Source organism: Myotis lucifugus, unplaced genomic scaffold (genome assembly GCF_000147115.1).
Source record: "Myotis lucifugus unplaced genomic scaffold, Myoluc2.0 scaffold_11, whole genome shotgun sequence".
NCBI lineage: Eukaryota > Metazoa > Chordata > Mammalia > Chiroptera > Vespertilionidae > Myotis > Myotis lucifugus.
The window spans coordinates 13,172,108-13,197,335 of NW_005871059.1; the positions used below are offsets into that span (position 1 = coordinate 13,172,108).

At 34.8% G+C, this 25,228-nt stretch overlaps 1 protein-coding gene across 6 annotated transcripts in view; it reads left to right on the forward strand.

Annotated features, from left to right (window-relative positions):
- HBS1L (HBS1 like translational GTPase) overlaps nucleotides 1-25,228 on the forward strand; it is a 74,610-nt gene that overhangs the window by 46,743 nt on the left and 2,639 nt on the right. For 4 of the 6 annotated variants that reach the window (XM_023750240.1, XM_023750241.1, XM_023750243.1 and 1 more), the window contains 12 exons: nucleotides 3,117-3,225; nucleotides 4,828-5,090; nucleotides 5,554-5,719; nucleotides 8,324-8,441; nucleotides 9,296-9,442; nucleotides 11,086-11,160; nucleotides 11,731-11,848; nucleotides 12,268-12,336; nucleotides 15,562-15,666; nucleotides 18,588-18,678; nucleotides 19,056-19,164; nucleotides 22,760-22,860. In XM_023750240.1, the coding sequence (XP_023606008.1) occupies nucleotides 3,117-3,225; nucleotides 4,828-5,090; nucleotides 5,554-5,719; nucleotides 8,324-8,441; nucleotides 9,296-9,442; nucleotides 11,086-11,160; nucleotides 11,731-11,848; nucleotides 12,268-12,336; nucleotides 15,562-15,666; nucleotides 18,588-18,678; nucleotides 19,056-19,164; nucleotides 22,760-22,860 (1,471 nt within the window). Of the gene's footprint in view, nucleotides 1-3,116; nucleotides 3,226-4,827; nucleotides 5,091-5,553; nucleotides 5,720-8,323; nucleotides 8,442-9,295; nucleotides 9,443-11,085; nucleotides 11,161-11,730; nucleotides 11,849-12,267; nucleotides 12,337-12,434; nucleotides 12,566-15,561; nucleotides 15,667-18,587; nucleotides 18,679-19,055; nucleotides 19,165-22,759; nucleotides 22,861-25,228 lie in introns of those variants that run through there. The other 2 variants (XM_023750242.1, XR_002828136.1) reach the window with 2 other exon arrangements.

Consider the following 25,228-nt stretch of genomic DNA (forward strand, 5'->3'; position numbering starts at 1 on the left):
TATTTTTGTCTCCTCTTTATTTTTCAGGGTCAGGTTAAATCTCATTTCATTTAAGTCTCCCATAATCACTTAGGTACATACTTTGAATTTTCTTATTGTCTCTGTAACTCCAACTTTTATAAATGTCTCTCAATAGAGTAAATGCTCATTGATAATAGCCACCATTGGATTAATTTCTTTTTTTAAAAAAATCTGGGTATGTCACAAGTTGTATACCCTTGGCATATCTGAAGTAGGAATAAAAACCTACTCTTGTGGTTGTTACGAAGGAAAAGAGCATGCAGAGCACCTGGCAGGAGAGCACATGAGAGTGTCTATAGCAAGTGCCAAGATCTCTAAATATTAGGAGGCAGCTGGTATTAAGTGTAAGAAGCAGGTAGAGGAGGTTATTGTCCAAAGAAGAGATCTAAGATAATTTGCAAAAGTGAAAGAGATCAATTCATGGTTTCAAAATTTAAACCACTAGGGAATAATCATTAAACCCTATTTATTGAATGCTTGTTGTTGGCAGAGCACTGGGTGATGTTCTGTGGACTAGGTGAACATATCTATAAGGCAGTTCCTACCTTCAAAGAGTTAGTAGTCGAATGCCAAGTGTGCTTAAAGACCAAAGGGGTGAGTCTGAAGAGGGTAAATTGTGGATGTGCAAGCAGAGGTTTTCATTTAAGTTCAGCAAAAGTTTGAAATAAAAGGTTTAAGACTGACTCTTTAGTGGGTGGTATTCAGATCTATAATACTAGACGTTTTTCTTCTAAGAAAAGTCTTGCACTTAAATAACCACATATTTGAAATACTACACCTTTGTTTGATGTCCTATAAGAATCACCAGAATGAAAAATAATATACTGCATCCTGAGAAATATTACAGGATCACATTATGATTTTTCTCTATGCTTAGTGACCTTTGATGTCATTTTATGACACACCTACTTTTTTTAAAAGTCAAAATTACACTATTCAATGTACTAAATGTGTAAGTGGATCAAGACATTTTCCTCATGCAAAATGATTGGAAGGTATTAAAATTAATCTTAATGGGGAGTGGGAACGTATAGCCTGGATTGAGACATTTTTGTGCTTTATGATTCTTTCCCCCTATTCTTTTAACTGAGGCCAAAATCCACCGTGCCGTTTTCTTGTCTTAGTCAATTAGGGTGTCCTCCCCCCACCCCTCATACACAAAACATCAGGATAATGCTTTCAGTTTCCTCTTTCCTAACCTTCACTCACCTTTCACTCCTCTCTACATTTGCTATAATCCTAGGAACTGTGTTTTTTATGAAAAGCAAATACCTCTATTATTCTCAGTGTTTTTCTAGTATTTTTCTACTTCCTTGCCTTACTTCATTGATACCCTTTCAAACCTCGGGGTCTGGAAAGGCAGCTTTGTTCTTTTTGCTGCCTTTTCCAACATTGCTATTTCTTAATCCTTTTTATTTTTTTTAAATCTCTGCTCCCTTAAAATTCCTGTCTTTTTGCCTGAATCAACCTTTCATTAGTCCTCACTGCCCTCATCTACTGGCCACTTTTTCTTATACACTGAAGACTTTGGCAGCAGGTTTACCGTTTTTTTCTCCACCCTAAACTCTTCACAACCATAGCTTGCTTGTGCATCACTGTGGAAAAACCAGGTCTGACACCCTGGGCCTTCAGTTCCTTGGCTACCTCACTTCCAGTGACCTTCACCTCTCATCAGCAATTCACTAATGCCCCCTCCTTCAGAATTGCTAGTTCACACATTTTATTCTGGCCACAACTGCCTGGTTGTGCTCATGTCTTACTTTCTCCCAGTGCATCAATACTCTTATATTTTATCTTTTTAAATATAGTTTAGAGTTTATTATTTACTAGAGGCCCGATTCATGAAATTCGTGCAAGGGGCTCGGCACCCGCAGCCTCGGTGACCGCCTCTGCCTCAGCCCCTGCTGCCATAGCTTTATCCAGAAGGTCGTCTGGAAGGATGTCTGGTCTAATTAGCATATTATGCTTTTATTATTATAGATAATTTCAACCCTCCCCCTTTTGCCAATACCTTCAACTACCTTCTTTTTCTGCTCTCTTTTTGCACCTGTTGGGTAGAAACTTAACCCAGAATGAAGCATTTAATAATGTCCTGTCTGTGCCTGTTCCTGAGCTGAACATTGCTAGAGAAAGTCACAAAGGCAGATTGATTTCATCACAAATTCATTATTACAAGTCTTAAGTAGGCTCTCAATATTATCCAACAATTCTCCTAATTTTTTAATATTCAAATCATTCTCCTTTGTGCAACGATTGTTGAAAACTTGATTTGCTTCACCAGACTTTTTACTTTCATTCACCCTCAGTATCAGCAGGCAACTGGCTGCTTGCTATTTCTCGCAGTTTCTGTAGTCTTATGTGGACCCAATCCTGATAGGACTCTTGTTGAAAATTATAAAGTTACATTCTAAGCAATTCCATTCCATGAATTCCGTGTGTGTGTGTGTGTGTGTGTGTGTGTGTGTGTGTGTATTTAAAGGATCAAATATGCATTAAGTCTTAACTTATAATTTATCCTACTCCATGTTCTTAATTCACTTTTTCTACAATGACCTTTCCCCCATATTTATAGATAGCAGATGTCTTACTAAGTTTATTATTGTGTGCAAGTAAAATAAATGCAGTGTTCAGCACAATTCAGCAGACTCTCAGCTTTCTCATCAGTTTATAGGTATCACAGGATTAAAAATAGTTTAGCCATCTGCTAACTGACCAAACAGTTTTAGTATTGTGAAAGGGTGTGGTGGGAGAGGGAGATAGAGGGTCTATGTGTATTGTCAGAACAAGGTGCAGTGCAGAAACCACCTCGTGACCTCTTAATACTGAAACTTTAGAGTCAATTCAAAATTAGGAAGAGATTTGGTGGAGGTTAAGCCCAACAAAGGCCTGATATAGGGGATTTTCCAGAATAGGGTGGCAGAAGAATTTTTTTCAGCTTTTCAATATTTCACTAAAATGTTTTAGAGAAAAGAATATGTGTTTATAAAGACATGAATTCTATGAAATGTAATTTCCATTATATATTTATTTAATATATATGTTTCTAGAAATGAACTTTTAATTAATTAAACTTCTGTATTTTACTCTTTAATTAGGGAAATCAGTAGATTCTCAGTCATCTCGAAGTGAATGTGATATTGTGCCAAAAGTTGCTAAAATGACTGTATCTGGAAAGAAGCAAACCATGGGATTTGAAGTGCCTGGGTAAGATTTATAAACCTACCCCCTCCTTTTTTGAAATTAGTTTGTGTCCAGTTAGACTGTCAGAAAATGTATCATTAACATTGAGCTATCCACAATCTTCAATATGTCATAGTACAGAAGAAGGGGATGAGAAATTAGACTTAATTCTAGACTTACCCATGTATGTAACATAATCTCACTATCAATTTCCTTATTTAAATTAAATTATTTATAGCTACTTTAAAAACATGATTTTGTGAAATCTAACACTGTTAAGATAGGGACTCCTTGTGCCACTAGATGGCGTAGGTAAGTAGCATTTGGGAATTACTTGTACGGGATGGGCAAAAGTAGGTTTACAGTTGCAATACAAATAAATAATGCAGTAATTAATAACATAAGAATAAACTCTATTTAACATACTCATAAATGGTTTTAGAGCTAGCTCTGGGCATTCAGGTAAATGTTTGCAAATTTTAGTCTAAATTTGATTTCACTTAATTTAGCCTGTTGGAATTCTTTATAGGATGGGAGCATTTTTCACATTAGTAAAATTTTTTCTGTGTAGTTCAAGATGAAACTAGTTTAAGCATTATTAAAAAAATGAACACCAAAATTGGCTATTGGAGATTTTGCAAAGCACAATAAAATGGGAGTGGATATGAGGTTTTTAACAAAGTTGTAGATATGACAATCTGTTTCTTTCCTGAAGTATAGGATTAAGTGTGGAGCATATAAAAATATCCCGAGAGGGAAACATGACTTGCAATTTAACCTACTCTTTGTCCTAATTCTATTATCTATAGTCAATGATGGAAATGTAAGGCATATCATAGTCTGGCTGGTTAAGTCACATTCTTTATAGCTATCCACATGATAGCACTGCTATAGTTTCTGTGGAGAATAGTCAAAGAGGCATCTTCATTGTCAAGGAGAGAATATGTTAAGCTAGGTGGTCTTGTTTCTACTTTATGTATCTGAGCCTCTTGCTAGATTCTAAGCTTCTGAGAGTAGTAGATAACTTCCTCATTTCTATTTCATCTTTTCAACATCAGTGCCTAGTATGTGTTGTCGTTTTTAGTAAATCAATCAAGTACTTTTTAAATTAATGAATTGAGACTCCTTTGCCAAAAGTATTAAGAATATGTAGACACTTAGAGATAGCTTCCTTAAAGACAATTTGAGCAAAAGAGATTGTAAGTCCTCTCCCTTGTTAGAACAACAAGTTAGGGATAAAACTCCTTTTTTACTAATAATTTATCTCCAGGAACACATTTTGTGTCAGTCTTTTAAAAATGCCCCCTTTATGCCATCTGTTTTGATAGGATTATATGGCTAAGACTATGGGCTTAATTAGAATTTGAATTTCAGTTATTTTACAGGATGTTTTCTTCTTATAGTTTTGGTAGACTTTTTCTTCTGAGATCTTCCAAGTCTGTATTTGTGTGGTTTGGGTCTAGCTACTTATCATTTCTACCTTAACAGACTCTAACCACTTAGCAGAGGTCATTTTTGGTTTGCAAGTGTAAGAAAGATGAAGAGAGGACTTCTCTTCCCTTCTGACATTATAGGACATCTGTCAAGTTGGTTTTAACACTCTTTTCCTATCTCTGCTTTCTTTAGAGTAACTGCTGAAGAAAATGGTCATGGTTTCCACACACCTCAAAAAGGACACCCTAGTGAAGATACCAGCATGGCTTCTTCTGATGTTCTAGATTCTGTTTCTAAATCAGCTGTTCCATCCCACACCATTCAAGCATCAGAGGAGCAGAGTTCAACACAAACACCAGTGAGAAAGTCTGGCAAGCTGAGGCAGCAGATAGATGTCAAAGCAGAGCTGGAGAAGCGGCAAGGAGGGAAGCAACTCCTCAACTTAGTGGTCATTGGTAATGTCCTTTGCCCCATTGGACTGTCAGTCAACTCTGCCTCAGCCTCACAGCTTTCTAGTTGCAGCATGGGAACTTGTTCCACTCTGCGTCTCTCTATGGGTGTAATGGACATGAAGCAAGGGGGCATTGCATCATAATGCTTTCTAGTCACCCAGGGTGAAATAATGCCAACTTCCAAGGTCATTAGACTTCACTGTGACCTTTTCATTTGTGACCATTTTGAAAATGGCATGTCTTGTTGACAATTTTGATTTCCAAAAATCAGGGAAATTCCCTTTCTCTCTAAAAAGACATGCTCTTTTCCCTCCATTTAGTTGTTTTAAATATCATTTAATAAAAATTGGTATTTATTACTCTAGACACTGCTGTGAACTATTGAGTTCCATGTTCATGCAATTCCTCAATGTGAACAACATCTGGAAAATGTACCTAGTATTAATACTGAATCAATTTTCCTTAGGTCATGTTGATGCTGGGAAAAGTACTCTGATGGGCCATATGCTTTATCTTCTGGGTAATGTAAACAAAAGAACTATGCATAAGTATGAACAAGAGTCTAAAAAGGCTGGCAAAGCTTCGTTTGCATATGCATGGGTCTTGGATGAGACTGGAGAAGAAAGGGAAAGGTAGTCACTATATTTCAAAATTTTCAGTTTGAAATTATATTTTAATTAAGTATGTAAAATGTGTTGAATATGTATGAAACACCATTAAATATTTTAGACTATTTTTAGAAAAAATATTTCAATTATTTGGGAGATATTTTTACTGTAGTTTTCATTACTACATACATAATGAATCTACATGTTTTTTACTCTTGCAACTTCTATGAGAATAATTTAAAAGAATATTAAAACTTTTTTAAAAAAGCAGTAAAAGTACTTAGCTAATTATTCAATGAGTGACATTTCTGTTGTTACTTCTCTAAGTATATGTCAAATTGCCTTGATTTTGAATTAAAATTATGACTAAGACTTTTAATTTTATGTCAGATTATAAAGGAAAGGTAACTTTTTATAGTAAAATGTCTAGTAAATGCAAATGACCAGACTTAATTTACTTTTATACTTTTTGTACTGGGTTTCGTGAGACAAAAGTCAACAAGTGTCTAAACCTATCTCCTAGCATATAGTTTTAATCAAGTCAGTTACTTCTTCTGTATCTGTTACTGTGTTCAGTGCTAATATTGGGGAGATTCCAGCAGGAGAATGCAGCTAGAAATACTCAGTGTTTCTTTTGAAGCCTTTTTGGAATGGTGATATACTGTATATCATGTTAGAATTGTAGGGGTGGGGGAGTCAGGGGCACCTTTGTGAAGAAAGAAAGAGAACCTTAATAATTAAGTGAAATCGCAGATGTGTCAGCTGTCTCAGAATAATTACTCTAAAGACCTGAAGTCCTCTGAAAGTCCTGAATCAGCAATGGTTATTCTCTGTGCCTGTGTCTTCATTCTGAATGTGAATAGAGAATATATTTGGATTTTCATGCTTTTTAAAAATGTGTATTTTTTCTTGGAGTCTTTGATAGTCTACATTATAATATATAAGGTAATTCTCAATAGAGGGGATCTTAATATTCCTTAGCTCTCTTGATAAATAGGAATTTATGTTACAGTGTTTTTTTCTCTTATTAGGTGTCCCCTTTATTCTACATATAGTATCACATACGTGTTTTCCAACCTAGTAAGTTAGTGGGACAGCTGCAAATTTTTAGAAAATTTATATTGGAAAACAGTGAAATTTATGTATGGTATCAGAAGACTAAACAAATTTTTATCTAGTAGTTTACTGTGCAGATTATTAAAGTATATGGGTTGTTTGTTTTTTTTGCTGTGTTACACCTATTAAGTACATAAACAGATTGAGGACACTGTAAATTAGAATGGCTTGTGTGAATTTTCTTAAGTGAGTTGAGCTGGGAAGTGACATAATAATCTCATTCCTAGAGTAGTCAATGCTTGTAGTGGTTTTTAAAATAATACATCTGCTAGTTATCTGTCATATTTCTGCTGCTGCTAGTTCTCTATTATTCAGCATGATGCAATTTTTAGAATATCCTTTTATTCTGTAGCTAGGAGAAGCTTCCAGATACAGAATGGGAGTTTTAACTCGACAGTTTATGTTCCTTAATAACATTTCAAAAATAATATGTGTTGTTTATCCCAGCATGTTAAATATTTGTAAATCCTCCATTCTAATTGTGTGTTGAACAGAAATTAGTAAAATGAGTGACATCTTTAGGCTTACAAATCCAGACCAGAGCTGAGTGAAGAGTATATGGTGGTCAAAGAAGTCTAGGGAGGATCTTGGAATAAATCTCGGTTCATCACTAATCTAAAAGCAATTATTTGGGGATTGTTAAAGAGAATGAAGCATCATTTCAGAGGTTCAGATGGCCCATGGGTTCAGATTAAACTAGAATGGTTTGAGTAAGGAGACCCACAGTTACCTTACTGTTAGGGTGAACATGTATTTTATCATTATAGTTGTTGGGATACTAGGTAGTAAAAGGGGGTGTTCATTCATTACTCTGGATTATCCTGGGCAAAACAGATGAATAATTACCTAGTTCATTGCCCACCTGATTTCTCTTCTAAATTTCTAGAATGACTTAGTAGCTTTGTAGACGCTCCCTGGACTTTCTTATAACCTGAACCTGTATTTGTGTGGCTATCAAGAGGCACTGTATTTGGTCTTTAAGAAGGATGAAATGGGATATGAAACAAACTACTCTTCATCTTTCTCAATTTTTTAAAAAATAGGGCCTCTCCTTTGATATCTCCTGTTTTCTAATGTGTAACATACAGATGAAAGTTTCCTAACTTTGTTTCTATAATTAGTGAAGCATACACATAAGAAGGTGAGGAAAACTACCCCCTGATAGTGGTGATTCTTTATTTTACCTTTTCTTCATTTTACTGTTCCCTTTTTTGGAGATGTCCACACATACCCTCCTTTGTTTCCAATCTACATTGCTTACCAAAAGAAAGAAAAAGAAAAATCTTTGCTGCATCCACAACTTTATTTTAAAGCTCTATGGGTATAATTCTTTTGCAGCAGAAATTCTAGCCCAAATTGATAGCTGAATTTCTCAAAGTAATAGGCTATATAATAAAATCTCCATTATTACTTAAGATTTTAGACTGTCATTTAACCTATATTATGAAATAATTAAATCCATTACACTGATTATTTATATAGTGCATTCTAACCATTTTTGTTTTCTTTAAGGGGAGTAACAATGGATGTTGGTATGACAAAGTTTGAGACCACAACCAAAGTTATAACATTAATGGATGCTCCAGGCCATAAGGATTTCATTCCAAATATGATTACGGGAGCGGCCCAGGTACCAGATATTTCCTTAACAATAGTGCACTACATGTATATAAAATTTCCTGATGCTGAGGTTATAATTCTAGGGTTATAACTTTTAAAATATTTTAAAACTTTAACTTTTAAAAAATTACAAAAAAATAGAGAAATATTTTTCGTTATCTCTTTATCAGTACTTTATAAAACTTGTTCTAATTTATTACAAAGAAACAAATGTGTAAAAGCTATGAATTTCTTTATAGTAAAAATAATGGTAAAAGTGCTTGATGAGATATACATTTCATTTATTAAAGTTGGAGTGACGATTTCAGCATCTGCCTTTTTGTTATATTTATATTCAAGTTCTATATATTTATTCAAAGTGAATTTATGCAGAAATAATGAAGCTTGGGAGTTTTCCCCCTATGGTTTATTTACATTCTTTATAGGGTTAATTTAAAAAACAATTAGTTTGTAACTTACATGTAACACTGCACATATAGGACATTGATTTCTTTTATAACAGATGATTATTGGAAAATATGGAGAGTTCAAAAATTTGCCTGTGCCATCTGACAAAAGTGTGACTTCTGTTTTAATTTTGTTTAATTTTGTTCCTCCTTTTCCTAGATATTTTAATAATTATATAGTCAAATATGAGAATTTTTTAATTTTTTATCATGATTCCCCTGCTGCATGCTGGTACTCTTTTAATTGAAAAATTGTAATCCATCTGTGTAATTCTTTTGTTTTATTTGCTTTGGTGTTTGGTGTCTGGTTAGAATCTGCCTTTCAGATCTGACCAATACACAATTAGCTGAAAAATCTGCCCTTTGAATTAAAATTCTGTTACATTATTTCTAGCTTTGATTGTTTTTTCTTCCTTAGGCAGATGTAGCTGTCTTAGTTGTAGATGCCAGCAGGGGAGAGTTTGAAGCTGGATTTGAGACTGGGGGACAAACGCGAGAACATGGCCTCTTGGTTCGTTCTCTTGGAGTAACACAGCTTGCAGTTGCAGTCAATAAAATGGATCAGGTATGTAAAGGGTTTATGAGGATTTTAGATGCTAATTAAGATGTTATTCTGCCATATTGAGGACCTCAGATGTGACTAGTGTAAAAGTCCATTTGCCATTCTGAAAAAAGAAATTCATGATTCTGATATTAAATAAATGATATATGAGTAATTTTAAGCAAAAACATGTCTTTTTATCTTCAAAATTAAAATATCTTAAATTTGTTTTTAGTTATAAAATAATACACATTTGTTTTAGTATAAATATTTTTTATTATATGCCTTTTCAAAAACTTGACAATATTTTTGTGCATGTTTCCAAGTAATGATAAGTTTTGTATAGATTGTTTTTATACCTTTATTCTAGTTTATTTTAAAGATACAATTTATTCAAACAGTCCCACACTTATGAATATTTCTAGTTTTGTGTGTATTCGTGTGTGTTTAGAAATAGTTTATTCTGTGGAAATTTCTGGCTTAAGGACATAAATTTTTAAGACTCACTGGACATGATTAAAACACCTTTCAGAGAAGTTCTAGTTGCTTCCTTTTGACATATGTCATAGTCACTTTCCCACATTTTATCAACACTGCTGATTTTAAAGGGTTGTTTTCCAACTTGATAAATAAAACATGATATTTCTTTTCCTAACTTACTTTTTAGTATTTACAATAATATGTAAAGATACTTTGTATATTTATTGATCATTTATATTTTTTCTTTTGGAATTATTTATAAATTATTTTTGAATTTTTTTCTTATCAGTTTGTAAGCATTATTTATTAAAGATATTAATCTTTTATCTTGTCAGATATTTTTACCAATTTATTATTTTACTTCTCATTTTATTTGTGGTGTGCTTTTGACATATATTCAAATTTATAAATATTTCCTTTTAAGTATTTTCTTACCCTGGAATCAGATACTATTCACCTACATTTTTTACATAGTTTTTCTGTGATACCATTATCACATATACCTTTTATCTTTTCTCAGTATTTTAGTATGAAAAATTTCAAATGTAAACAAAAGTTGAAAGAATTTTAAAGTAAGCACCTATATTATACCCATTACTATAGATTCTACTACTTGCTTGATCACATTTTTGTCTATCTTTCCCTGTATCTATCTTAATGCATTTCATTTTGATATGAATTTCCAAGTCACAGACATTGCTACCCTTACCTCTAAATACTACAGTATGCATAATGTTATCCAGAGTTCATATTACATATACATTTTTAGTCTGTTTGGCTTTGTTTTATTTCATCAGTTGGTCCAAGCACAGTTTAATAAATTATCCACTTTTCTCCCCAAATTTGAAATCACTTTTGACATATACAAAAATGTCTCTGTGTGTTGCAGTTTGTTTCTAGGCTTTCTGTTGTAGAAGCTACTTTTAGATCATATTAATAGTGAGATCTTATATTCTGAATTTTAATTTTAACCAGTTAACTGCCATGATATTTTGAATTTAGTTAAAAAAGGTCCGCTGCTTGCATCTATAGATGCTTATGGCAGTTAACTGATTAAAAGATTTCATATTTAATAGATTTTTATTTATTTTATAGTCTTGATTATTTACATTTTATTATATAAATTTAAATTTTATATATAGCCTGGTCTGAATCATAGTTTTAAACCTAAATTGGATCTTTATCAGGTTAATTGGCAACAAGAAAGATTTCAAGAGATTACTGGAAAACTTGGGCACTTTCTTAAGCAAGCAGGTTTTAAGGTATGATAATTTTAAATTTATTTATGTAGTTAATTTTCTTAAGTCTCATTTTATCATTATGAGAGAAAAAACTAATATGTTGGTGTTCTTGTCTTGTTAAATGTCATGCATTCTTTTTGTTTTTATTTGCCCCGGTATCATGTATATATTACATTTTAGTTCTTTGGATTACTTCACCTTAAATTGCATATATTTTGTAAATTGGCTTGGATTTAATACAAGTAAAATACTTTTTTCCCACCTATTCTATTAGGTGTATGGTTTAGGGCGTTTACAGAGAAAAGTGGAAAGCAGTAGAGAGGAATTTCTCCAGCAAAAATGTGAAATATGCCTATGTTACTAGGTAAAAATGCTTGCGTGTTTTGGGACATATTGTAAATTTCACACAAAATCAAAAAAGTTGAAAATGTTAGAAGAGATCAGGATTGTAGTACTATGATTTCTATTACTTTTTAAAAAGTACATTGTTGTTGCTTTTGCCAACTTGGTGCAATTATGGTAATGGTGAACCTTTTAACTTTGTAGAAACAATGTTGTATTAAGTTTCATATATTCAATCTTTTTTAATAGGAAAGTGATGTTGCTTTTATCCCTACAAGTGGTCTCAGTGGTGAAAATCTAATCATTAGATCCCAGTCAAGTGAACTTACAAAATGGTATAAAGGACTATGTTTACTAGAACAAATTGGTAAGAATATTGCCTTGCTAATTTTGATGCAATATAAACTTGCTATTAATTATTGTTTAGAGTTCTTTATGGTAGACAGTGGTGTGTGTGCAAAAGCATAGGATTTGTAGTTAGAGGAGCTACGTTACCAGGTTTGAAATCACATGCAATATTTAAACTAATGTTCACTTTTCCTTATTGAATTAATGAGGCTAATACCTACCCTACCCACCTCACAAACTGTTGTTGACATTAAATGATTTAATATGTGTGAAAACATTTTATAAACTACAAAGTATTATATGAATGACAGTCAATTTGCTATTAATTTTTATATTTAATAATTATTTTCTAAGAGAGATGGGGCTTTAATGGGATCTTAGGACATTAGTCAAAAATTACTTTTAAATTAAACCTAGCTTTTTTGCCATTTTTTCCAGATTCCTTCAAACCTCCTCAACGATCTATCGATAAGCCTTTTAGATTATGTGTATCTGATGTTTTCAAAGGTAAGTGCTACCTCTGCATTCCTGTTGCAGTATGACTCCTGCCTTTCTGTTATCTCCTGACCTCTTTTCTTGGACAAAATTATTATATTGTCTTTCAGATTCTCCCTTCTTTATGCCAATGTGAGGATCACTGCCAAATTTAAAGGGCACAGTACTAGTTACTTAACTCCCCTGCCCAGAAAAATCTTCAATTTACTCACTATTTCCCCATCTCATATTTATTTTTCAGGTATGAAAAAACTTTATCCTTTATCTTTCTAGCCTCATAGTTTTTTCTCACAGTAGATCCCCTTAGTTTCTGTATTCTTCTATCAAACTGGACTGTTCACTATTTCTTAACCACATTGGAGGGTCCCTGTTGCCACAGTGCCTACCCATGGTTTGTTCTCTCTCTTTATTCATTTCCTATCTATCTGTAGGTGTTTGGATTCAATCAGGAGACACCTACTACATATAGGTAAAATGGGAAGTTCAATATATTAGTAAAGGATTGTTAATGTGATAAGAGTGATATAAGATATAAGGAAACAATGTGGTACCCTAGGGCCGAGGGAAAGTACCCAAACACAGAAGGGTACAGACATTGCTGGAGGAGGTGGTGTATTGAATACCTAAGAATACATCTCACTTAATGAGTGTAAGACCCTATCCTATATAATAAAAGCCTCATATGCTAAGTGTCCGGTCCGTCCGGTCGGCCATTCAACCAATCAAAGCGTAATATGCTAATGATATGCTAAGGCTGCTCAACTGCTCGCTATGATGTGCACTGACCACCAGGGGGCAGACGCTCAACACAGGAGCTGACCCCTGGTGGTCAGTGCGCTCCCATGCGGGGAGCGCTGCTCAGCTAGAAGCCGGGCTCACGGCTAGCGAGCACAGCAGCGGTAGTGGGAGCCTCTCCTGCCTCTGTGGCAGTGCTAAGGATGTCCAACTATCATTAATCAGACATAAGGATGTCCGACTGTCATCAGTCAGACATCCCTCGAGGGCTCCTGGACTGCGAGAGGGCACAGGCCGGGCTGAGGTTCATGCACCGGGCCTCTAGTATAGAAATATGTAAGATGGAAATGGAATAAACAATCTCAGTAAGCAGAAGGATGTAACATATTTATATATTAGAAAAATCAATACAGTAAAAATGTCACTGTCCTTCATATCTTCATTATTCACAGAGCAGGCAATAAAGTGGATTTGGAACTGAGAAGCAGTAAATTGATGACTGGCGAGTTCACCAAACACATCCTCTGAGGTGTTTCTCTGTGTTCTCTGTATCCTCTGTCATTGCATTTCTCATGCAGTAGTATAAGTGTCTGAGTGCTATTTCACTTAGGTTGTGAACTTCCTGAGGGCAAGGACTGTCTGTTCTCTATCTGCATCTGCAGGACCTGGTTCAGTGCCTGGCACCTAATACATGCTTAATAACTGTTTAATAGTGAATGAATGAAGGTGTCTAACAAAAATCATTTTAACCGTTTGTACGCCACAAGTATCGGCGAAAGTGGCGGACATTTTTTAATTAAATTCAAAATATTGTGGCAGTTAACTGGTTAAAAAGCTGAAATTTATTATTGTTATTAGCTTCTAGCATTCTGGTAGTAGAAGAGTATATATGGTAATGCTTTCCAAATTACTGTTATCTATTTAAAATACAAGAGGTGCTTAAGTTTCTTTTTTGATTAACAATGTTTGCTGACTCTATTTTTTCATCTCCTGTTCTGTCTTCAGGCTACTTCCTGGCTTCTGCCTACACTGCTCCCCTCAGTATGTTCCTACCAAATGATCGCTTGGTTGCCCAAGTCAATAACATGTTTCAGTTTTATTTTCCTTCCATCTTCCTTGAATTTGGTGTTACTTCTGAGACCAGTAGCCACATCTACCTTAAAACTTTTCTCCCTTGGTTTCTGTGACCCACTTTCTCCTGCTCTCCTTTCTATGTCTTTGACCTCTCTATGTCTTCTTTGTGCTCCTCTTCCTCTCTCTCTTAACTAGTGTTCTGTTGTGTCAGTCCTCTTACTCTACATGATCCTTTTGTACAGACATGCATGAGTTCATCTGCCTCCAGTGTGTTGATGCTTCCCAGATCTGTATCTCCAACCTATCTGTTCACATTCTCTAGGTAAATGTACTACCTGCTCCTGGACGTCCCCATAGGGAATGTGCTCCCAGGGCTCCATTCTCATGGAATCTGGTGTGATTGGTGCCTCCTAGAATGCGTCTTTTCCACATGTATGTCTTGTAGACACTTCAGATTCACCAAGGCTAAGATGCATCGTATTGTTTAACTTCCTGTCCCACAGTTAATGCATTATCATCTCAAATAACTCCCTTTTTGCCATTATCCCCCATTTACCTTACCACCCTAAGTCTGTTATACCTTCTTCCCAAATTCTTGAGTTTCTACAGTCAATGTGTGCATTTCAGTCAAACTTCCTTCCTCTCTGACATGAAAATGCCATCATGTCCCTTCTCTGTTCACAGTTCTTAACTGGCTCCTATTGCTTAACTGAGGATGAAATTCAAGCCCTAAGTGTGACTTACAAGGCCCCTTTATCATCTGTCCCTTGCCTACCTCTGTTACCTCATGTCTTGCCTTCCCTCATTATTTCATGTGGTCCCTGTAAATTCCATATAAATGACACTGGGTCTTAGCACATCCCACATGCGGTTATAATTTTGTGCCTTTGCATATGAAGTTTCCTGGGTCAGTGGTGTTTTCCTGCTTCCCCTACCCATACACACAAGCTACCTGGTGATCTCCTGTTCCTTCTTCTAAGTGCCCAGCTAAACTGTAATTGTTCCCCCTCAACATGGATTCTTCTGTGTAGCTTTTTCTGTTTCTAGGTGTTCATTATAAATAACATTTGTCTCTGGACAATGTAATTGTTTTTGTCTTTCTCTTCACTGGTGTAAACTCCTTATGGATAGGTGATTATATTTTCATCTCTTTATCCCCAGAGTGCCTGGTACTTAGTAAACATTCAATATATATTTGAAGAAGAAATGAATTTCCACTTTTTATAATATGAATATTTTTATTTGTAAGAAAATCAAGAGTAGAATGTGATTGCCATATTAGTCGATGTTAAAAATTCTGAGATGAACATTGATGTTCATTGAACTACAGTTGTGTATAACTACTAGGGAACCAAATAGAGCTAATAGCATTAATCATCAGATAACATTGCTATGTGAATCATTATAAGCTTTGGGTATGTTTTGCAGATCAAGGATCTGGATTTTGTGTAACTGGGAAAATTGAGGCTGGTTATATCCAAACTGGTGACCGACTACTAGCAATGCCTCCTAATGAAACCTGTACTGCAAAAGGTATTCCTCTGCAAAGTTCTTCTGCTAAACAACCCTTAAGTTGAGACAGCAGATTTTTAAAAAGTAGTGCAATTATTTACTCCAGAGTAAATAACCTCTTACTGAAATTGTAACTGACTGTCAAAATGATACTAACTGTTGAAGATAAAAATGTGAAAACATTAAACGATTTTTTTCTGTTGTGACTGTGTGTGTATATATGTACCTATAGCATTCTAACTGTGGTAGCATTTTTTTTTTTTTGACGCTGATGTGAGAAGTCTGTTTAGGATTTAACCAGATGTAGAGACACCTGACAGATACATTTAAAATAGTATTCAGTAGTAGAAATTAAATCCAACCTAACTGGGCACTAAACAGTCAGTGGCAAAGCAGACTGCTGCAGTCTGTTGTTTTGAAATGTGTATTTTAGAATCACTATATGGTAACAGCTTTGATCATGTTTATACCAAAAAAAAAAATTATAGGAAGACCTAAGAAAATAAGATGTAAATGTAGAGAATCCTGATGTTAAAAAGAGAAATTAATTGTGAGCTAGTTTAAAGTACACCAATTATTGCTTTGTGTCTAGGTAATCGTGTTTAATCTACATTTAAAGATGAATAAGGGGATGAAAGATAAAATTATTTCCATTTTATTTTTTTCTTTCTGCTTGCTTAGGGATCATGAAAATTCTGTTTAGATAAACAATAATACATATACATTTTTTAAAAAGCTTGCAAGTTCAGATCTCTTGTTTTTTAAAATGATCAAGAGCTACAATACTTTTGAAATACTGATTTATGTTAACAAGCTTTTTTTGAGAATAGGAAGTGTTGTTTTTTTTTTAATAACCAGTAAACATTAATTAAAACCATGTTTTTAAAATTATCCAGGGACCTCACAGTTTGACTACTTTGTGACAATTTGGTCACTTCTGAAAGTCCCACATTCTGTGCCTTACTCCTCCTTCCTGTCACTTCCCTTCCAGAAAAACTCTACCCATTTGTCTTTAATCCAGTGGTTCTTAAAGAGACACCATATCAGAAGCCCCTGGAGAGTATAGCACCCTCTCCTGAGAGCTGTGCTTCTACCCCAGCATGGAGGCTCTCCGTTCTCAATCTCTAACCCTGTTGCTTTGTTTCATTTATTTGGTTGTTTAATGCACACTTCTGTCTGAACACTTTAGGTCAGTGGTTCTCAATCTTGGCTGCACATTACAATCACCTGGGAATCTTTTTAAAATCCTGATTTCTGGGCCTCATCCTCCGGAAATTCTGTTTCTTTGTTATGGGCTGGGGCCACAACATTAGTAACAAAGAAACAGAATTTCCGGAGGATGAGGCCCAGAAATCAGGATTTTAAAAAGATTCCCAGGTGATTCTAATGTGCAGCCAAGGGTGAGAACCACTGCTTTAGGTGCTACTGTGGCTCATTACCCAGCTGTGTCCTAAAAGAGAGAAGTGACTAAATCTGCAACCAACAAGTGGAAATTCTTAATTATGTTTTTACCTTAATAACATTATCAAGTGCATGGAGTGTTGAAAAATAACTTTTTGTGTGTAATGTCTGTCCAGTGAAGAAGGTCTTCAAGAAGATAGATATCATATATAGGACAGTGTAACACGTTTGGGGGCAGAAAATTAGATTATATATTATCTGTAGATATTTTATATTGTTAATTGAACTTCTGGTATGAATGCCCTTCGATCTTAAATTAAGGCAATCTCTAGTGTATGTTAAGTATGTAGCTCCTGTCTTCAATGCCACATTTCATAGCAAAATCAGATATGTTCATTTAAAATCTACATTTAAAAACTAAATTTAATTAGTTGAAAATTTAGCAAATATTCCTTAATATTAGAATTGCTAACAATTTTAGAATCAAGGACCTCTTTGATACCTTGATGAAAAGTATGCCTCTCTTCTGAGTAATTCAGATGTGCACATAATTGAAATTTTGAATAAAAGTGTAGGTTGTCCCAGAATCCTTAAAACTCTCCTTGAATTTTCAAAAAGTCTTAAAGAAACTCGCATAAGTGTATGCTACATAGGAAAAATAAGTATTTTCAGAAATATGAGGGTAAATTATAATTTACTGAAAACATGTCATTTAAGAACTATTCCACAGTTGTTGCCCTTCATACTGTCTTCATCACAAGACTAAAGTTCCAGTGGAAAGGAGCTTACCCCATAAACCTAACCCATGGAATCATAAAATATGATGCTCCTTTTAAGTCTTTGAATAAGGCAGCTGAGGATTGCCCTTGTAGTTGTTCTCCAGGATAATCCCTAGGTAACACAGGTATGTAGCAGCACCTGGGATCATTTTTAAGTTAAAATTGTTTACACTATTAATCTCTTTTTATATAACCAGTTATCACTGTGCATCTTTCTGTCTCTGGGCAGCCATTCTTTTGAGACAGGAATTAGTGAAAGGGTCTGCCAAGAGCACGTCTGACTGAGCAATGATGCCCATGGGCTCCTGGGAGAACACAGGTGGTGGTTTAGGTGCTTGTCTAATTCAACGTAAACTGAAGACTGGACAGCTTCCCCAGTCCCATTTTTTATGTTACTAAAAGTAATTGGAGCTGTATTGTTATACCTACAGCCATTAATATAACAGGAATATTTGAATGGGGCCTGTTTAATTAATATACTCAGTTGTGTAAATGAGTTTAAAATTCTTGATTGAAAAAGCAGAAATGAGCCTTTTATGGACAAATACAAGTCACTTTATGTTTAGGGCGGTTTGCCAGAGGAGTCAATGTAGAGGAAGTGCGTCTTCCTCACCATGCACAGTTACTCTTCTCACTCTCAATCCATTCATATTGAAAATGATGAGTAGTGACTGATGAGGCACAATCAGCCAAACTCTCTTGGTTGTTATGGTTCGATATTGAGGTGTTTCACTGTATTCTTTGGTTCTTACTCATTTCCAGGAATCACTCTGCATGATGAACCTGTCGATTGGGCAGCAGCAGGCGATCATGTTAGTCTTACGTTGGTTGGGATGGATATCATCAAAATTAAGTGAGTGAGAAAATGAATTTAATCAACCATTGTTTTAGATATAGGACCTCAAAACACATACATTTTGCATTTGACCAGTTCAAATGAGAGAATGAGTATTAATTCTGAATCTCATTTGGCCAAAACCAGGCACTGTGGAAGTATAAGGATAATAAGCAAACCTACTTAAAATTGAAATCAATACATGTCAGTTCATGTACTTCTTTGAGTGAAAGCTATTATGTATGAAAATGATATAAGGTATAAAGCCAGACTTTGACCCAGAAGGGAATATTTAGAAAAAGACCCTAATTTGCTTGCTTGTTTTACTTAGTAAATGATTGTAGAGGTAATCCTATTGGATGTATGTTTATTTCTCTCCTTTTTTCTTGTTACAGTGTTGGCTGCATATTTTGTGGTCCCAAAGAACCCATTAAAGCTTGCACTCGATTCAGAGCCCGAATCCTCATCTTCAATATTGAAATTCCTATCACTAAAGGATTTCCTGTAAGTTTCAAAATGTTCAGTTGTTACTGTTTTTACAAATTGAAAGTCACTTTATCCTAAGAAGCAATAATTCTTTTTACAAGTGATAGTGCTATGGTTATTTTCAGCTAACATCTTATTACTCTAATCCAGAAAAATATGAAATTAGAATTTGAAAGTCATTTTACTTTACTTTTTATTTTGATCCTTCAGCCTAAATATTTTCAAAGAGGCATTGAGTAGATATTTCATAATCAATAGGATACAAACTAATGGTAATAATATAACTTATCTAGGGAAATTGGTAGATCCTTTTTCACTATGTTCTAAAGGTTACCTGACTAATTGTAAATTGGGTTTTTCTGGGGGTTTTTTGTTTTAATATGCTTATTTATAGTTTTTCTGATTATAAAAGTGATACATTGTTACAGAAAACTATGAAAAACACAAGAAAATAAACTTAGTAAGATTATTCTATAATTGCATAATCCATAAATATACTTGTATTCGCTTTACATTTCGGTGTGTTTTTCTGTGTACGTGCTGTCTACCCTTTGGTATTTATGGGTATATTCTGGGGTGCCTGCCATAGGGTAAACTTAATTGTGCTGAAGCAACACCTTGAGACTCTGCATGCTGTGAGTTTGGTTTGCCGGTTATCATTGACCAGCTTCATTTGAAACATACACCTTTATGGGAAGAGGGTGATTTTATGATATAATGTTACTTATCCAGAAAAGATACTGCTACTTGTACATAGCATGAATTCCTTGTCGTATGTGTAATTTTTTTTCAGATATTCAGGGCCATACTCTGTTTATAGGTTGGTAACTTGTTTTTGCCACTTAACAAATGAGCATTTTTCCCATTAGACTTTTTTTCTTGATCAGCTTATGTAGTACAGATTCTGCATGATAATAAAAAAATGTTTCTCAGTGGAATTAAATGGCTTCCTTTTGAAAATATAAACAGTTCACCATTTGATGCATCTTTGCAATAAAAGTAAGACAGTAATAGTAATTGACCTTTAAACTTCATTTAAGTTAGTGATAGTACTTAAGGGGTTGAACATACATTTATTTAGCTAATTTAAATTCATTTTATACTTACACTATTTGAGTCATGTGCTTTGCTGATAATTCTTTGTAATTCTATGTAAATTTGATCATATAAAATGTTTATAAGATACTGTTTAAGTTTTTTATTTTTATCATTATAGTCCATTTCTCCCATGAGCTAAAAAAGGGAGTAGAAGCTTCTCTCCAAAAAAACAACAAAAAACCTGTTATAGTTGAAAATATTTAATTTTTAAATATTCAAAATGCATGTATTGATAGTCAAGGAACTACAACTTAATTGCTATGTACAAATGGCACTAATTCTTAGAAAGCAGTATGTCCAGTGGAGAAGTTGGAGAGGTTGGTTACTGCATGTTTTTACTCACGCAGCAATAATTTTTGCCAATGGAGAGGTACAGAGGTCAACAGGTCAATAGTTACTTTGAATAGTAATACTGTTTTCCTGTCTACTGTAGTTTCTTAAAAATAAGTATGAATTGAAAGTTTTTCAGTGCTGCTTAATGAGATTGCTCTCACCTATATTGATTCACGAATGCAGGATGAAACGTGTTTCAGAAAAGCAGTCACGTTTTGTCATTGTTCACTTCCTGTGGGAAGAAACCTTTCAAAATAGAATTTTTAACCAAGAAAAGGCTTCCTCAGTAATTAAAATTTTACTATTTAGGGAATTATTTATTATTGCTACATAAATACAAGGTGATGCAAAAGTAGGTTTACAGTTGTGCGTGAAATACAGAGTTTATTCTTATATTAACCATATTTAAGTGTTTAGTGGCATAAAGTACATTCACATTTTTATGTATTCATCATCACCATCCATTTCAAGACCCTTTTTATTATCCCAAACTGAAACTCCATACCCACTGAACATTAACTCCCCTTTCCTGCCCCCACCCCCTGGTAATCATTATTCCACTTTCTGTCTCTGAATTTGACTATTCTAGATGCCTCATATAAATAGAATCAAATACTATTTGCCCTTTTGCTCTTTGCTTATTTTACTTCACATGATGTTTTCACACTTCATCCATATTATAGCATGTATCAAAATTTCAGTCATTTTTAAGGCTGAAAAATATTCCATTTTATGTAAATGCCACATTTTGTTTATTTATTCATCTTTTGATGGTGCCCTTAACTCTTACCTCCTTCTTTGGGAAGTAACCCTTCAATTTTCCTTTAAGAAATTTCCTTTTCTCATTGGCTTATTGTGCTATTTAATAGATTATGTAGCTCATTATAGTTTATAAAACACTAGGCAATTTAATTCTTTCAACCCCACATGAAGTACAGAATCCTAAACCTTATATGAAACTCTTCAGGCTTCTGTTTTCTGAATATGCAAACTATTTTACCCAGGAAATTTCAGAATAGAAGTGTCAGTGTTTCTTCAGGAAAATAGCATAAAATGGTACTTACAAACCACTTAAACGTTTGATAGCTTGGCCACTTTCTGGGTATTGGATTTTTTCCACTAACCTAAGCTATAGACATAGTGTACACTCAGTCCTTACTATTTGAATGGAGGACAGCCTAATTCTGACTCCAGTTGACCCCAGCAAAAATTTGTCTCTGACACATGTCACCATAACCACATTAGGTTATTTACCCTTTTTGATATTAATTTTCTTATATAGAAAACATGAACAATAATAGCTAATATGTAAGGTCATCAATTAACTGAATGTTTACCATTTTAAAGTGGGTAGGCCAATGATGGTGAACCTTTTGAGCTCGGCGTGTCAGCATTTTGAAAAACCCTAACTTAACTCTGGTGCCGTGTCACATATAGAAATTTTTTGATATTTGCAACCATAGTAAAACAAAGACTTATATTTTTGATATTTATTTTATGTATTTAAATGCCATTTAACAAAGAAAAATCAACCAAAAAAATGCGTTCGCGTGTCACTTCTGACACGTGTGTCATAGGTTCGCCATCACTGGGCTAGGCACTACTTTAAAATAGCATCTGATTTTCCTCATTTCAGTGATAAGGATCCTGAAGCTGGGCTGTTGGGGATAGAGTTGTTAAAGGACTTGTCACAAATTGTACAGCTGGAAAGTGTGGAGTTAAGATTTGAACTCAGATCTGTCTGACTTCAAAGCCAGTCTAAACTCCCCTATAATATTTTATTCTCATTATCCAACAATGAATATATTAATTCCTGCTTAATGTCACATGATTCCCCTTCCCTAATTTTCATGATGAAACAGTTCACATATGTTGAACACCTTTTGTACCAGTCACTGTCTCTGATCCTATTTAATTCTCATCTCACCCTATAAGGAAGATTATGTAATTCACTAAAGTGTACACAGTGACTGGTGGAGATGTTTGGACTGCCTCCCATGACCTTTTCCCGCTAGTAAGTTGGGGAGCAAGCTAATTAGAATGGTGAGACTTAGAGGAGGCAACTGGAAATCCTAAAAACCCCAGGCAATAGTGCTGCATTTAATATAATTAAATGTGAGCAAGTAATAGGACAGAGATGCCGTGGTAAGCAGTTATTCAGTGTTACAATGTTTTGTTTTAGGTGCTGTTACACTACCAGACTGTCAGTGAGCCTGCTGTTATTAAACGATTGATTAGCGTCTTGAACAAAAGCACGGGTGAGGTTACCAAGAAGAAGCCTAAGTAAGTCTTTTAATGCATAAATAATAAACACAAGCAATTTAAGCAAATTTCTTATAGTTTAATTTTTTTGTGTAATATTTTTAGGGGTAGTAAGTGAACTCTCTTTTTACTTGTTCCAGAAATCATTTTTTATGGACTAGATTAAAACAGACACAAAAATAAATATTTAAGCTCCTCTATAGGTATGAATGCTAGATGTAATTTGTTCTGCATGGTGGTAATGGTGGGGTGTGATTGTAAATAAAATGGAAATACAAATTTATATGTATGTATCAAGCAATGTAAAAGTAAAGGCATTTTTTTAAAAAAACAGTCCTACATTTTAAAAGATGAACTTGAATTTTGCCTAGCCACTGGTTCCAAATTCCAGCTGAGTGTTCTTAACTTTCTTGTCTTCTCCTTACAGGGAGTCATTCCCTGTGCTAAGAACACCCAGGGAGAAAGCGAACTACACACACTGTAGCTCCTAGTTTTTCCACCTGGAAAGTATTTTCCTTCTGCTCTGTGTCCACCTGGAACCTTAGCTGAGCTCATCACGTTGGTCCGCTCTGCTTACTGTTAATATCTCGGCCTAGTTGTGGACCATTCCCCTTTGGCTGGGACAAGGCTAGCACTTTCAAAGGAAGTGCTTCCTGAGAAGCTTAAGTTTCTTAGCCTAAATCAACTACAGGCTAACCACAGTTTGGCTTGGCTGCTTCAGCCTTGGGGTTTTCCTCCCTTCTTCTCTATGGGGAATCCCACCCAAAATCCCCTTTTTTCTGTCCTTGAGTGTTCCTCCTCATCTGCACCTGTGTAAGAGGTCAAAGGTGGTTAGTGGGTTAATGGGTTGGCTGCAAGTGGAAGAGAGAATCTTCACACTGCTCTAAACCATGCCTGTTTCCCCGTTAGTTATAAAGGGCTTTTTATCTTTTAAAGATCCTTCTTTATCTTTAACCTCAGCCTTTAGCTTCTGGCATGAGTGTCTGCCGTAATGTGCTGAGAAATGTGCTAAGGACTAACATTTCTGGAGGACTGCTGTTTCATAGGCTCTGTCATGAATGCTTTCACATGTGTATATGCTCAGGAACCATATGAAGCAGGTACTATTATTTTCCCCATTTTTTAGATGAGGAAACTGAAGCTTAGAGAGGTTGTATCACATGTTCAAGGTCACAGAACTAGCAAATAGCAGAGCCAGGATTCTAACACAGTTGGTTGGTTCACATAAGTCACATCCTTTTTGACAGGAGCCAGGTTGTTTGACCCAGACCAGTGATTTGGAGAATTCTCAATCTTAAATTGGCTCATCAAATCTAATCCTGAATTCCCCGTCCTGCTATAAGTCCTAGCTCAGTGATAGTAGGTCTTAGTATATTCTCATGTTAGTTTTCCCTGTCATCTTATTTATAATTTAGTCCTTTCCTCCTATTTTGCACCAATGCCATTTGGCCTTTTCCTTTCTTTTCCACTAGACTCGATTGCTTTATATGGAATGGAATTGAACCTTCTAAAAACTAAGCGCAAATCATAAATGTATTGGATCTTCTCCTTCCTAAGAAATGAGACTTTGGCCTGAAATTGTCTAAAACCAATATTTGGAAATTTTGTAATACTTGTTTAGAAACCTGTTTAGCTTATTCTATCAGTCTGTCTCCGAACTAATTTTTCAGAAGATGAGTCTGTGATTGCTGTTCTCTTTCTAGAGCAGATCAAAATTAAAATAGGGAACAATGTCAAAATGTCCCCTGTTGGGTTCTGCTTCTTGTAGTAAATAGGGTGTTGTGTCCATGCATTTTTTGGATTTTTGTTGGTTTGCTTATCTCTGTGAACCTGTTTATAATCAGACCCATGCCCCATCCCCTTCATTTCCTACAAACATCATATTATGGAAAAATCTTATGTGATTATGTCCTGAACCTTTGTTAAAGAACCGATTTCTATGTTGGCACTAGGAGATGACCCTCTCTAAAAAGATAACTTCAACACATAATTTATTAATTAGAATTTTACTAGGGAAAACTTAGGGCATTGCATTCCTCTTTTAAAGTACAAGTGCCTCAGTTTCTTGATTAGATCATTGAAACTCTGTTTCATTGAGGGAATGACAGGGAAGGCTTTGGTAGAGGGGGCTTTGAGTATACTTTATGTTATAGCAGTGATGGCGAACCTTTTGAGCTCGGCGTGTCAGCATTTTGAAAAACCCTAACTTAACTCTGGTGCCGTGTCACATATAGAAATTTTTTGATATTTGCAACCATAGTAAAACAAAGACTTATATTTTTGATATTTATTTTATGTATTTAAATGCCATTTAACAAAGAAAAATCAACCAAAAAAATGAGTTCGCGTGTCACTTCTGACACGCGTGTCATAGGTTCGCCATCACTGT